The 14,273-nt window shown below is 38.0% G+C and overlaps 1 protein-coding gene across 1 annotated transcript in view; it reads right to left on the minus strand.

The window, feature by feature from the left end:
* The window catches only part of Slc27a2 (solute carrier family 27 member 2), a 37,533-nt gene that overhangs the window by 22,519 nt on the left and 741 nt on the right, over nt 1-14,273 (minus strand). The window contains exons 2-3 of the mRNA XM_015480680.2: nt 3,585-3,794; nt 1,269-1,427 (exon numbers count right to left, since the gene is read on the minus strand). Of these exons, the coding sequence (XP_015336166.1) occupies nt 1,269-1,427; nt 3,585-3,794 (369 nt within the window). The remainder of the gene's footprint in view (nt 1-1,268; nt 1,428-3,584; nt 3,795-14,273) is intronic.

Genomic DNA, 14,273 nt, shown 5'->3' on the forward strand with positions numbered 1-14,273 from the left:
CACCCATGTACTGAATGACAGTAGCATTATATTTTCTTGATTACAGAATTTCTGACCCCCAGAACAGTAAGACAACAAATCTATTGTTTAAAGCCATTAAATTGGTGGTAGTATGTATGTATGTTGCCCAAATGATTGATTTGTCTGTTTGGGAGCCTCAGAATCATTCTGATGTTTTTGAAGGTCCAACAATACTCCTGGAGTATCATTTTTTGCTATGAAGGCAGGTAGTGATACTGGGCTAAATGCTTTGTAAGCTGATCAGTTGGTGAATGAGGGAAAGAAGGAAAGGCTTGGGCAGTCTTAGTTCAAGCTGTTATAACAAATTACCATAGATTAGGTGGCTTAAACAGTTTATTTATTTTTTTTATTTCTGGAGGTTGAGAAGTTCAAGATCCAGGTATCAGCAAATCTAGTGTCTAGTAAGGGCACTCTTTTGGATTTGGGGATGGCCATCATCTCCATAAGGAGGGAAAGCAAAGACAGAAAGGAAACTCTCTCCCATCTCTTCTTACCAGGCCACTGATCCCACAAATGAAAACTCCACATTCATGACCTAATGACTTCCCAAGGTCCCACCTTCTAATATCATCATACTGGAATCTGGGATTTCAAAACCTATGAATTTTGGGGATGGTGGTGGATACAAACATTTAATCTATAACATACATACATATGTGTGTGTGCATGTATATGTGTGTGCATTTATGTTACTATATATCTCATTTAAAATAACAGTATTTTATTTAAAATGAACTGTCATGTGGATGAAAAAATTAAGTTAGTCTCAATCTTCATCTATAAAAGTGGTATAAATCTTACTGGAGGGAGAGAGAAAGGAAACTCCCATTTGAATAGTGAAGTTGGAGAAGGCAAGGAAAGAGATGAAAAGCCAGGTATTCTGACTAGAGCTGAGGAACTGTGGGAATAGAGAAGAATAAAGAAGAATGGGGATGACTAGGGAAGAAGGTGACATCCGATGCTGAGAGATCAACCTGCAGATTTTGAAGTTGGAAATGACATAGGATAATTATTTATAGACCTAAGAACCCAGTGTCTTAACACTTAAGGACATAGAACATCAAAAAGGAATTTCTGCTTTGATACACTTTGTAGATAGGCAGACATGAGAAAATACTTGCTTGTGATGTGTGAGCCAAATAGACTTGTTATCAATACAGAAATAAATGCCATTCCTAGCAGATAGGAAAGTAGCCAAATATGAATGTGTACAGGCCTTTGACACCTTGTTGAGAGAAAAAGCTTACCGGCCAGGATACATCCGTGCAAGCCAATCATAAGTGCAGAACTGTGGTACAAGGGCAGAGTGGTATAGATGACATCATCTGCCCTAAACCCAGACACGGTAGAAAGGCCAGTTCCATACCATAATCGATGATGATTGATTGTGGCAGCTTTTGGGAGACCTTTGCAAAGAAACAAGAGAAAGCATAACTGAGCAGAGATTGGCCATTGAATCTGTGGGAGGGTTCCAGCTCAGGAAGATTCATCATCCTGTGCTTGGAGAACTGTATAGGGGAGGACCAGGAGTAGTTAAACCTGGGGTCAGCAGATTTTTGAAAAATTTTTTTTTTTTTTTTTTGGTAAAGGACCAGAGAGTAAATGCTTAAAGCTTTGTGGGGTCATGTGGTCATTGCTGCAAAGACTCAACTCTGCTATTATGGCCCAAAGCAGCCAAATACACATAGGGGAATAAGTGTGGATATGTTCCAATAAAACTTCATTTATAAAACTATGTAGAGGGTGGTATTTGGCCAGCAGGGCATAGTCCATTGACTCCTGAGTTAGATGGTTACAGTAATAATCTGAAGTAAGAGAAATAAACAAATGTTCATTGTTTCTCCTCTGTGCTTACTACTTGGCAAGATGTTTTCAATATTTTGGTTAGCTTTCTTATTAAACTTAAAAAAAACAAATAGAATTATATTCTCCAATCCACAGATGAGAAGTCAAAGATTCAGAGACATTAAGTATTTTAGAGAATAAATAGTCCATTCACCCAATCTCCTTTTTCCCCCAACTACTTTTATTAGTTTCTTATGTACTATTCCAGAGTTTCTTTATATAAATACAAGCAAACATGAACATCTGCTCATATGTACTTGCCTTGTCCATTAAAAAACATGAATGTTTTTCTGCACAATTTTTCCCTCTGTCCCTTAACAGAGATCTGTCCATGTTTGAATTATGTTTACAATTTTGGCGATCTGCTTTGTCTTATAACAAATTGCTTTTATGGCCCATACCTGGCAAAGGCACTATCAAGTACTTGCTCACCTAGGTCTTAAAGACTAATTAGCTCCCTTAACAGTGACCTCATGCCCTTCTCAGCTAAATTGATCTTCCATAAGAAACAGTATAAGAATACTCTTTCAATACAAATCTTACCAGAAAAAACTTGTATAAGTTATGATTAAGAAAATGGAAACTGTTCCTGTTGGTTGGTGTTGAGATAAAAGGCTCAAAGCAACCTTTAGCTTTATTCATAATGTTTGATTACTTAAAAATGAGAATACAAGCATGTATTATCTGCTTATTTAAATTAAAATTTTTAACCAAAAGAGATAAAAGATTTACATATTCAATTTCCAGTATTATTAATAATAATGATCAGCATGCTGGGGTTGGCTTCCTGCCCTTCTTTTCAATATTAGCCCTCAAACTTCATATTATTACAGTGTGGTAACATTTTCTCTGGTCCAGAGTGAGCAGGCACTGAATATCTTATTATGTGAATGAACCTGGAGGTATTTCCACCAGGGCTGTCAATTTCATGAGTTGCATAGAGTTAGTTTATAAGGTCAATACTGATACTTCTACTTCTTATTATGGGATGTTACTAATCTATTGGTTTATGAATCTGTAAAATGGAGTAAGAATACTACCCAAGAGTGGTGGGAGAATTGCGTGAACAAATGTCTTAAAGCTCCTAAACAGAGCCTAGTACATATAACACTTATTGTTGCCTGTTCCATGTAGTAGTGTTTCAATAACACTGTTTTTTTTTTGGAAACTTTTTCTTAGTAGCTCATAAAATGATTCACAGTGGAAGGCATTCTAGACTTGAGGAAATACAGTATTTTAGGCCCTGCACTAAAGTCACCCTACATTCACAGCACCAAACAGCTCAAGTCAGTGCTGAATGGGAAAACAGTGGTCAAAACAACTATATAAATACCTCCCCATAATTGTCCTCTGGTATTCCATTTTAATTAAAGACCTTATATGTGGACTCTGGATATGGTATAATCAAAATACAACAAGTATTAAAAATCTCATCCATCATCCTAACTAGTTTTCATAGTTCTTTATCTGTTCTGTACCAGCTGAGGAGGGGGAGCTATGCATACCTGGGAGAAACCCAAAAGGGATAATATGCAGTGCAATAAGATCAGTTCCCATGAGCAAAGAGCTAAATCCCCCGAAGTATTAGTTATCTGATAAGTTTTTCCAAAGAAAGTATTTAAAAACCTAAGCCAACATTTAACTCCTTCAGGACAGGTCCATTTCCTTTGAGAATCCTCTCTTCATTTTTTTTTTTTTTTTTTTTTTTTTTTTTTTACCTGTGGTTCCAGATGTATAAATGTATAAGGCAGGTGTAGAAAAAGTCACTTCAGACCTCCACGACTCTGGGATAGGTTCAGTTGACACTTCATCTACTTTGTCCAGGAAAGAGTCAACGCCATCTGTGTTAGAAGTTCTGCTTACATAATAGACGGACACACCATCTTTTTTCAGGCTTGGTAGCACCTCTTCAACAGCTTCTCGTAGTTCTTAATTTAATTAAACAAACAAACAAACAAACAAATTAGTCTGTCAAGTTTCTATTTAGTGTAATAAGATTCATGATAATTTTGTGTCCAGTAAAATTTTGCTAAAATGTCTGGATAGGACAAGAGATGCTTATAGTTATGCATTTCTAAACATTTTTTTTAAAAAAATTTGTGCATTAGAAAAAATATCACAATATTCCAATGTTTGAGGGAAGGTTGAGTTTTGACAGTTTCATAATCACAGCAGATGGTTGGCTGAAATCTGTACTTTTTGTGGAAAGTACACACAAATGGACAGATGGGTAAAAATCAAGAAATATAAGTGCATAACTTTAAAGTAATAACTGGTGTTATGTGTCTAGAAATAAATAGAAATGAATTTAACTATTCTTAATATGTGCCCGCAGAACCAGTGAATGAAAAAAAATTAAGGAGAACAGAAACAGAAAGTAGGGAGGCAAGCCAAGTAGCAAAGATTATAGATAAGATGAAACTGCACAAAAACTTATGTATCTTGAATTGTAACAACTCAAGCAAATATACTTATTCTTAATAGGAAGGTGACTTAATATCCCAGGGAATTACCTTGGGGAGGCTATATCTGATTCATCTCATATGCTTTGTTTTTTAGATGTTTGCGTATGCTATTTTCACTAAGACAAGAAACATCACTGGGACAGATAGATGCAGCTAGAAGACCCACGCACTTGGTAAAAAATAAACTAAATAGTACAAATGGGTTTATAATGAAAATCAACAGGCCTTTACCCCAACTGTCCTTACAGCTAAACGTGCTGCTTAGGGGCAACCATTTCAATGGTTTTGACTGTTACTTTTGGCAGTTACTTCTCCATCACCAAAAAATGTGCTTTTCCTGCTCCTTTTTGGCTTATCAGTTTTGATCCCTGGCCCCATTTATACCTATCCACTCCAACAGTTAATATTTTCACTTCACATTGTCTAGGTTAAGAGAATTTAAGTCTATTCTGAGGTCATAATTCTGTTTTCCCAGCACTGTCCAGGGGTTGGCTCTAGAAGCTGAAAACCAATAATCAGGATGGACATGATGATTAGACTAAGTGAATATTTACTGCAGAACCAAAAAAAAAACCACACTCGATCCTCAAGTTTTCTTTCTGGAACAGTTCTCTCCTAGAGTTTCATGTTGGCGACTATTCTCTAATGTACTATTTGCTTCAATTCTGTTTTTAACCTCCATCAAATTGTTTTCCTTTTTTTTCTGTCCCAGGAACACTGATTCTCTTTCTGTACTATTGTGTGTTTCACTGGCTGCTCTCTAATCCTTTAGCACTTTAGAAAAGTTGCCCAAAATAAGGCTATTGTAGAAACCAGCGTGGTAGCCTCCCATCCTTGGTCACTGCCTTGGTTCAGGTCCTCACTCTTCCTTGCTTAGATGACTGCAGTAGCCTCCTCACCAATCTCCTTGCTGCTAATCTCTCCCTGCTTCCAATTTACCCCCTGGCTTCACTATTGCCCGTCTTCTTGGTGCCTCCCTATTGAAAATGTTTCAATGGCTGATCATTCCTTGTTATAGAATCCACTGTATTTGAGAGATCCTGAGGATCTTGACAGTCTCATCCCTGCTGGTCTTCCTGATGTCATCTCCTACTCTCTACCTCTTGTACCCTTTCCTTTACACACGCGGAAGTCCTTATAGATCCTCATATGCTCACATCCCATGACCTTTATCCATGCTGTTCCATCTGCTTAGAATACCCTCTCAGTCCCCCACCCCCATCAACCCCAAACTCCTGCTTATCCTTCAAGACTCAGCCCAGAGACAACTAACTCTCTTCTGTCACCTTCCTTTTCCTTGCAAGATTGTCTGCTCCCTTGTCCAGCTTCCAAAAGGTCCTGCATATGCTTCCCAGGGTATTTAGTTGCTGAGTGTGAGGTGGCTTAGTTATTTTTCTTTTTAATTAGACAGTCAGATCTTTGAGATTAAGGAAACATAACTTAATCCTTGTACCCTCAGCACAAAATATGTACTCAATAAATGTTTAAAATGGAAAGAATCTGCACAATGAATTGTATGAGTGTGGAAGAGACAGGAATAAGCTAAAGAGGCTTATTAAAGGATTCAGATCTTACAATACTGTGAATTGGTAAACCTTTAATAAAATATAAAATGAAATAATTTCTGTGATAGTTATGTCTTGCATACAGATAAGGACCCTCTTAGGCATTTAGTTTATGATCTTTTCCTACTTACAGAGGTCATCTCATCTGAAGGGAAGGCCACCATCCCTGCCAACCTCCATCTCCACAAGGCTGTTGGTGTAAAATTTGTTATTTGGGTGTTGACTTGAGGTTCCAGTGGCTTGCTCACCATATTAGGACACACTAGAGTAGACTTCCCTCCCTTAAGTTAAAGATATTAATATAAGAACTGAAATTTTAAAGGAAATTCTGAATGTGAATCAATGATCTAGTTGATATGTAATTATAACAACTAGTCTTTTTTTAGGTATGATTAGAACTACCATATCAAGCTTGCCTCTTTCACATATAATCTTTAAAAATTTCTTATTGTAAGGTCTGCTTACCTAAGAATGGCAAGCAACCAGGACATAGAAGCTCAAATAAAATTCTATTTGTCACAGGGCAGGTTCCCTGGGACTCTGAAACTCAGAGATTTGAATGCAGGAGAAGTCTTGGGAACAGAACTTATGAGGTTGCAGGGGAAGCAGATGGGAGAGAATGAGAAGCTGAACCTTGGCTGATTCTCTGATCCTTCAGAGACTCTGGGTCTGGAATGGTCCTTCAGGGTTGTCCCAATTTAGGGAAAATGGCTGGTGCTCTTCCTTCCACCCTTCAAATAGTCAATGGAGTCAGGGCATGGAGGTATGGTACCTGACCTTGGGCAAAGAGGCTCTCTTCAACTTAGATCAAGTCCTGGAAAGGCTCTCAGCTGAGAGCTTCTTGCAGCTAAGGGAGGTGTACCCCAGTCTTGAAAGAGGGAGCTGAATGGTGAACTGCATCATGACACCCGCTGCGCCTGTCATTGTTACTGATAACAAAGCTTTACATTTTGCATTTGTTTAGAACTGTTTGTATAGTAGCTTTGCATACCTCACTTCACATTAATTTCATAGCAACCCTGTGATTTAGATACCAGTCACCCTGTTCCTACAGATGAGGACAGAGGCTCTGCTGCCTCTATATGGAAGGTTATACACAACAAGAAAATAAATATACTGGGATTCTGGGATTCCTGCTTCCCTATACTCACCTTTCAGGCTCAAATTTTGGTAAAGGGATTGACTTTGCTTTCTGCTCTGTGTTTGTTAAAGCATGTATCTGCCTTGAATAATGGAGACAATCTTTTGTTCATCTTCTTGATGAACAGCATAGCCTCAAACTATATTAAAAGCTTGGTTGAGAAATAAAATTCATGGCAAGTTTGCCTGAAGGGCACAGAGTAAATCCATCAGCTTCTCATGAATCTAGTTTTAAATCGTGAATTGAAGTAGACCTTCGGAGAAAGAAGTACACATTTAGGTGGTGGAAAATGTGATTACAAGATCCCCACCAAGTCTGTCTTCTTCTTCTTCTTAAAACATAAATAAATAAATAAACAAACAAACAAACAAACAAATAAAAATCATGGCGCCATACTAGTTCTCCTATCCTTTATCTATGTAGAAGAAGGAAAAAAGAAAAGACATCTAACTACATAGGCTCATTCTTGGAAAGCAGGGAGAGAGGGTGGGTGGGGGCAGAATCAATCTTTGTCACCAATAGGTTAAATCTGCAGTTTCCCAGTGGAAAACATTCACTCTAGTAGCTTATTCTGCTACCAGCTTGCTTCCCTGAATGGCAAATGACTGAGCTAAAACAGCACAGAAATATTTACTAATAAGGTAAGATCTGAAAAGAAGGCAGCAAAAGGAGATGTGTTCTAATAAAAATTTCAGGACAAATGTGAAATGTTTGGTAGATAAGCAAGTTAGGAATGAAGGTTTAGCTCTTTAGTTAATTAAGAAAAATATCCAAACCACAAAGTAGTGCTGATTCAGTCCTGGGAGACAGTGTGAGAAAAGTTCCTAAAATGTCATTTGTAATTGTGATTCTGCATCTGTACCAGTGGTAGTTTGGAATGATAGTATTTGATAACCTGTTGTCTAGTCTGCACAGCACCCTCTGAATTAGAATTCTCTTCAAATAGAGGCATGCTCATTCCCCTTTCTCCTCCTGACACAAAAATCACCTGGGGTCAAAAAAGATATTAAGGTTCAGTTCCATCAGGAGTAAGTAAAAATTTACCAGCAAAATATATATTCACATTTATATAATTAAATAATTTACTTGATATTATTTTTCATTTGCCTCAAAGTTCTTGCTTATGTGAATTCTTGTTTTCTAAGATACCCCTGGAATCAAGGATAATTCCATATCATGAGGTCATGCAAGGCCTTACATAATTGCTAACATTTGATATCCACAAGCATCTCTGCCTGTCTACCAAGTATCTACTTCCCTATTTCTCAGAGCTGTGGGAGGTCCTTTCCAAATAATGGCCACTTATTTATTTACTCATCATGCAGAATAATGTGAACACTATCTTTCTCTTTCAGATTTGATAGCATTAACAGCTGATTCAGAGTTTATTTTGCTTTCACCTCTTTACCTCCTTCCTGTTTCTAAGGAGAGTGGACTACATTCCCACATGTCAGCAATATGCTAGTTTGTTTTTGTAAGAAGCTATACAACCATCTCCTTTGCAACCTTCAGTTATGAGCAGGGGGAGAAGAACGACGTTTTAGGGCAATTTTAACCTAACCCTCCATTCAGACCCTGGGCTACTGAGCTGGGAATCTCAGCACTAGAATATATTACTCATTTGGTGTCTGGGTTTCTGTTCCTGTAGAGTCTTCACTATCTATTCATATATCCCAGTGTGTTCCCAGCCCATCCCTTGTTCACCACCTTCTCCCTCTCAGCACTGAGACCATGAGAGAGCACCTCTCTCCCGCTGTCTACTGCCAGAAGGGCTGGACACACCCACTGATTAGGAAATCCTCTGGGAGGTAAGCAAGTCTGTGGTAAGGTGAGGCTGGGCCTGGGGGAGATTGAATTGAAAAAGATTTTCTCATATCTGGATATATTTGATTTTATTTCATCACTTTTCATGCCTCCTTACCAACTCAATGATTCTTTTTTTTTTATTGGTTGTTCAAAACATTACAAAGCTCATGATATATCATCTTTCATACATTTGACTCAATTGGGTTATGAACTCCCATTTTTACCCCAAATACAAATTGCAGAATCACATCGGTTACACACTCACATTTTTACATAATGGCATATTAGTGACTGTTGTATTCTGCTACTTTTCCTATCCCCTACTATCCACCCTCCCCTCCCCTCCTATCTTCCCTCTCTACCTCATCTGCTATTGTTCAATTCTCTCCCTTGTCCCCCCCCCTTTCCCCTCACAACCTCTTATATGTAATTTTGTGTAACATTGAGGGTCAACTCAATGATTCTTAAGCTTCAGGAAAGAAAACTTGTTAAAACCAACCATAGTAGTGGCACTCATTAATTCAACAAACATTTGTTGAGTACCTACTATGTGTTACAGGTCATTATTCAAAGACATGTAAGAGAATTTTAAGCTTTTGGAACAAAGTGCATTGAAGCAATTTATCTAAATTACTCCTTGAGCAACCCAGGAAGGTGAGAAGAGTAGAGATTAGATTATCTCCAGGCCTTAATTGTGAACTAGAGCTGGCATTAGGAAATGATCTCCTTCCATGGAAGGGAGGCCACCGCTCTCAGCCATTCCTTGGATTTTCTGAGTTCCCATTTTCTTTACATTAGGACCTTTCAATAATCAGCTTTAAAAATGATCATTATTAAAGTCCAGACTGCTGATAATCTTAATTTATGTAACTATTTAGTAAAGTCTCTCATTATATTATGGACCTGATCAAAATCGCCTCTGGTCCTATTGCCTGTAATGCCCCTCCCCACAGCACTTTTCTAGCTCCATTTTCAAGGCTCCCAAGAAGCGTTCTCTATCTCTCCCACCATACTCACCACAGTCCCCTGGGTAACACAATCGTTTGTATATGCGGCTTTTACTGGACTGTATGATATTGGGGACTGTATGTCCTTTACTGTATGTTCCTTTACTGGACTGTAAGATACTCAGCTTAATTCATCTTATCTCTCCATCCCATCATGGCAACAAAATTTGTATGCAACAGTTATCCTTGATCCCAAAATTAATTTTATAATGAAGTTCTACTGTTGAGAACTTTCAATAATGAAATTTTCCCCAGATATAGGAAGCATTTTCCTTTATCATATTGTTTAAAGGAGGTCCATTTTTTTGTGACCTTGAGAAAACAAGTAAAAGGTAATTGGGACGATTTTATAGTCTTCTCTTCATTTTGAACTTGCAACAGAGTATCTTTAACTGTCACTAAAGCCTTGTACAAGAGAATACCTACTCTGAGGAGCTTTCATGGTTATGTTGGGTCAGGCAATGTAAAACTGGTCAATAAGTTGATAAAAGTTGCCCAAGAGACCTGGATTTTATGTCCAGGAGAAGAGCTAGTTTAATAACAATCTTGATGCTAGCATAAGTAGAAACAGGGATACTATTATGTGAATACCCCCTATTATACAGTTGAGGAAACTTGAGGCTTAAAAGTCCAGTCTAGATCTGTGCAACTTCAAAGCTCATGTTCTTTCTTTCATCATGCTGTCTTCCTCTGCCTGCATGTAAATTGTGAAATTAAATATGGTTTCTTGTTTTGCCCATATTCTGTGTTTGAGAAGTTCTGAGAAAAACCACTGGCCCAGCAGTAAGTCTCCCATAGCAACAACTTGGCTTCTATCAATTATAAAACACTGATACATGTTCATGTGGTTAAAGACGACTTTTCCATGTGATTACTTAGGTTATACTCTGTCCTGGAGAAGGCTCTTCAAATGTAAAACACAGAAAAAGAATCATTTCCTTTAAGAATTAAATGCTTCTGCTTGATTCAGAGACGCGTTTGTGAGCCTTGATTTCCTGTACATATAGTAAATTCAGAAGAAGTAAATAGGTACTGAAACTTCTGAAAGAGTTGAGCTCTGTTAAGCCTTAAGAGTCCCCAACAGTCATGACAACTAGATCAATCCCCATGATAAATGCCACTGTGCTGGTTCTTTACATAGAAGTACTACAGGATTTGACACACAGAGTTCAAGAACTCTTATGAGCTCACATGCTATGTGGCTCAAATTCAAAGTATCAAATATCAAATTCACATTTATGTATCAGGTTCAGATGATTGATAGTAAAAAACATGCACTAGATGTGAGGAAAAAAAAATCTGGGTTTTGCCCCCAGCTTTCTTTTGCTGACTATCCATATGATCCTGGGCAACTTATAGCATACTTTTGGGCCTTTATTTATTCAGCTATAAAACAAGTGGGAACTAGACTGATTATCAAAGTCTAGTTCTCAGTTCATTTGCTTCAAAATCATCTGGGGCTGAGGTGGGTGCAGCTGCAGTCCTATTAAATAAAAATTTGGGGATGAATTAAGGACTCTGTTTTGAAAAATGATGATTTTTGTACTCATTAAGGATTACAGGATTAGAATAGCTCTAAGATCCTTTCCAACTGCAAAGAATTAGTCCATTTATTACATTTCCACATGGGCACATCTACTAAATATGTGACTTTGGACTCTGTTATTCCCTTCACAGTAACTGTTCTAGGTCAGAGTATATCATGTACAAAGGTATCTTAGCAATTTGGAAAAAGTAGATGTTTTTCAAATGTGTAGCCTCTATCAAAGGTTAGTTTGCCCATTTAACACGTGGGCACTGTCACCCTTTTTGGACTTTGCTTCTTTCTTTGCAGTAACTGTTTTAGGTCAGCGTAATTCTGCATTATGTGCAAAGGTGTCTCAGTGATTGAGACACACTGAATTTTTAAAAAATGTGTGACTTTTCTCAAAGGTCAATTACTACCAGAGGGTGCTGTAGGTCTACTGGAAAGTCTGGTTTGAGTTTTGAGTAGGGGATTTCATAATACTCTCCACATAAACACAATACTCTATGGCGGAGGAATATTGCCTTGATGGGGAAGGAGGTACATTTTGAGCATTCCTAATCTGAAAATCTGGAGTGCTCTAAGATCCTAACTTTTTGAGTATCAATATGATGTCATAAATAGAAAATTTTACACCATGAAATTATTCTTTATGTACAAACATATTAAAATATTTTATAAAATGACTTTCAGGCTATGTGTATAAAGATACATATGAAACATATATGAAATTTTTTGAGTTGGGTTCCATCTGCAAGACATCTCATTATGTGTATGTAAATATTCCAACATCTGAAAAAAAAATCTAAGATTTGAAACACTTCTGGTCCAAGGCATGGAAGGTAAGGGATTTTCAACTTGTATACAGTCGTATTTCTGACTTTATTAGAGAACCAAATGCTATAATAGTCATTTAATCTGAGCTTCTTTGACAATTAAAAAATGAGTTCTGTGAAGTCTCTCCAAGAGTGTCTGGGGTACTAAAGAAGCAATAATGTTTAAGTGCCTCCTGAAGATTACACAGTGCAAAGATTACCGTGTTAATAACTTCCCTCTAAGTATGTAAGAGGGTCTTCTTTACTAAGTTTTAAAGTCATCTCATTTCAAAGGCAACTAGAAATTGTTGGGGGTTTTCTTGAATGGACCAAGCTTTTTAAATAATCTGGCTCCCTTTAAAACCATCTCTCTGTTTTTGAAATTTTATATGAAGTTGACATTTTTTTTGGATAATTTATTTTATGCCACATGGAACAGGTATATAATTTTTCTGGTTTCATATAAATGAATTGACATTTTATCTTTCTGGGAAGCTAGATGAACTGCTTAGCTTAGTTTCCCTAGCTATGAGCAGAAGGGTAGATTAAACAGATGCTTGATCTCTTCCAGTAAGAACAATTTACATGCATGCAGAGGAAGACAGCATGATGAAGGAAAGAACATGGGCTTTGAAGTTGCACAGATCTAGATTGGACTTTTAAGCCTCAGTTTTCTCAACTGTTAATAATAGGGGGTATTCACATAACATCTCACATTGTAATAAAAGCATCCAGTATAGGGCTTGGCACAGAAAGGCATCCCCAAAAGGTGGGGCTTCTTGGTTCCCTCTGTTCTTAGTTATATCTTTAGTCAGCGTCTAGTTAAGCATCCTATTACTGATTCAGAGAATCAACCCCTGGTCCAGAGTGCAGAAATTAAAGCTTTTTCCTGGGAGTAGGGGGTGGTGGTAGAGGGGAAAGTGCCAAGTTCTGAGACAAGCTGTTGGGAGGAGGAAACCATCAACTCTGTAGGTAAGCGGTCCTTTGCTTTTTCCTGACCTGGACACCACTTTAACATGAAGATATATCATTTCAGGTCTCGCTGAAAGGCAAATACACATATGAACGGGGTTTCCTGTTTTTATAAATGCAGTGGAGCTCAGAAGGGCACTTTAGCAGATCTGCAAAGTCTTCTCCTTAGGCATCAGGTGGGGTCACCTTCTCTCTGCAGTAAGAAGCCATGAATACTAACAGCACTTGAGAACTGGAAGTAGCGTTGAAGATTGCCTCATGACAGAGAATTACACTAAAGGACAGAAAAGAGAAGTGACTTCCCAAGATTACACAGCTGATCAAGCAGCAGGGGTGAGAACTGTCCCTTTGGATCCATTCAAGTTCATGCTCAAGACCCTCTACATTTTAATGCAGATGGTGTAGGTACTGGTAAAGAGCTGGACTTTGGAGGTGGAATGCCCTGGTTAAGCCCCTGCCCTCCAGTTCTATGACATGGAGCATGAGGCTTCACCTCTCTGGGCTTCAGTAGTCTCATCTATAAAAGTCCCACAAGTAACGCCTACCTGTTGTGAGGATTGAAAGTAACATTGTGTATACAATGGACACTGCATACCCTTGGTTTCAGCATTTGCAGTTTCAACCAACACGGAAGGAAAATATTCAGAAAAAGCTGTGCTGAATATGTACAGACTATTTTTCTCATAATCTTCTCTAAACAATACTATCTCAGAACAATTTGCATGCCACTTACATTGTATTCGATATTATAAGTAATCTACAGATGATTTCAAGTATATGGTAGGATTATACCTAGGTTATATGCAAATACCACGCCATTTTATATAAGGAACTTGAATATTAGAGGATTTTGGTTTCTTCGGGGGTCCTGAAATTAATCCCTCACTTCTTTACTAGGGAGAACCATAGTGCTTAACCTGGTACCCGGCACATTGCCCCAACACTGGTGGTTCTCTAATGATCATTAACTACGTTGAAAGGAAAAGTTGTAGCCCTCTATAATAATACATCTACAGTTCCAATCTAAATCTCTCTCTCTCCAGCTCCCCTACACCATGCTGCCTGCAGCTCATTTTTCGCTATGGCACTGGGCAGCCCCCCCCCCCCCCCC

The sequence above is a fragment of the Marmota marmota genome, unplaced genomic scaffold, assembly GCF_001458135.2.
Source record: "Marmota marmota marmota unplaced genomic scaffold, marMar, whole genome shotgun sequence".
In the NCBI taxonomy this organism is placed as follows: domain Eukaryota; kingdom Metazoa; phylum Chordata; class Mammalia; order Rodentia; family Sciuridae; genus Marmota; species Marmota marmota.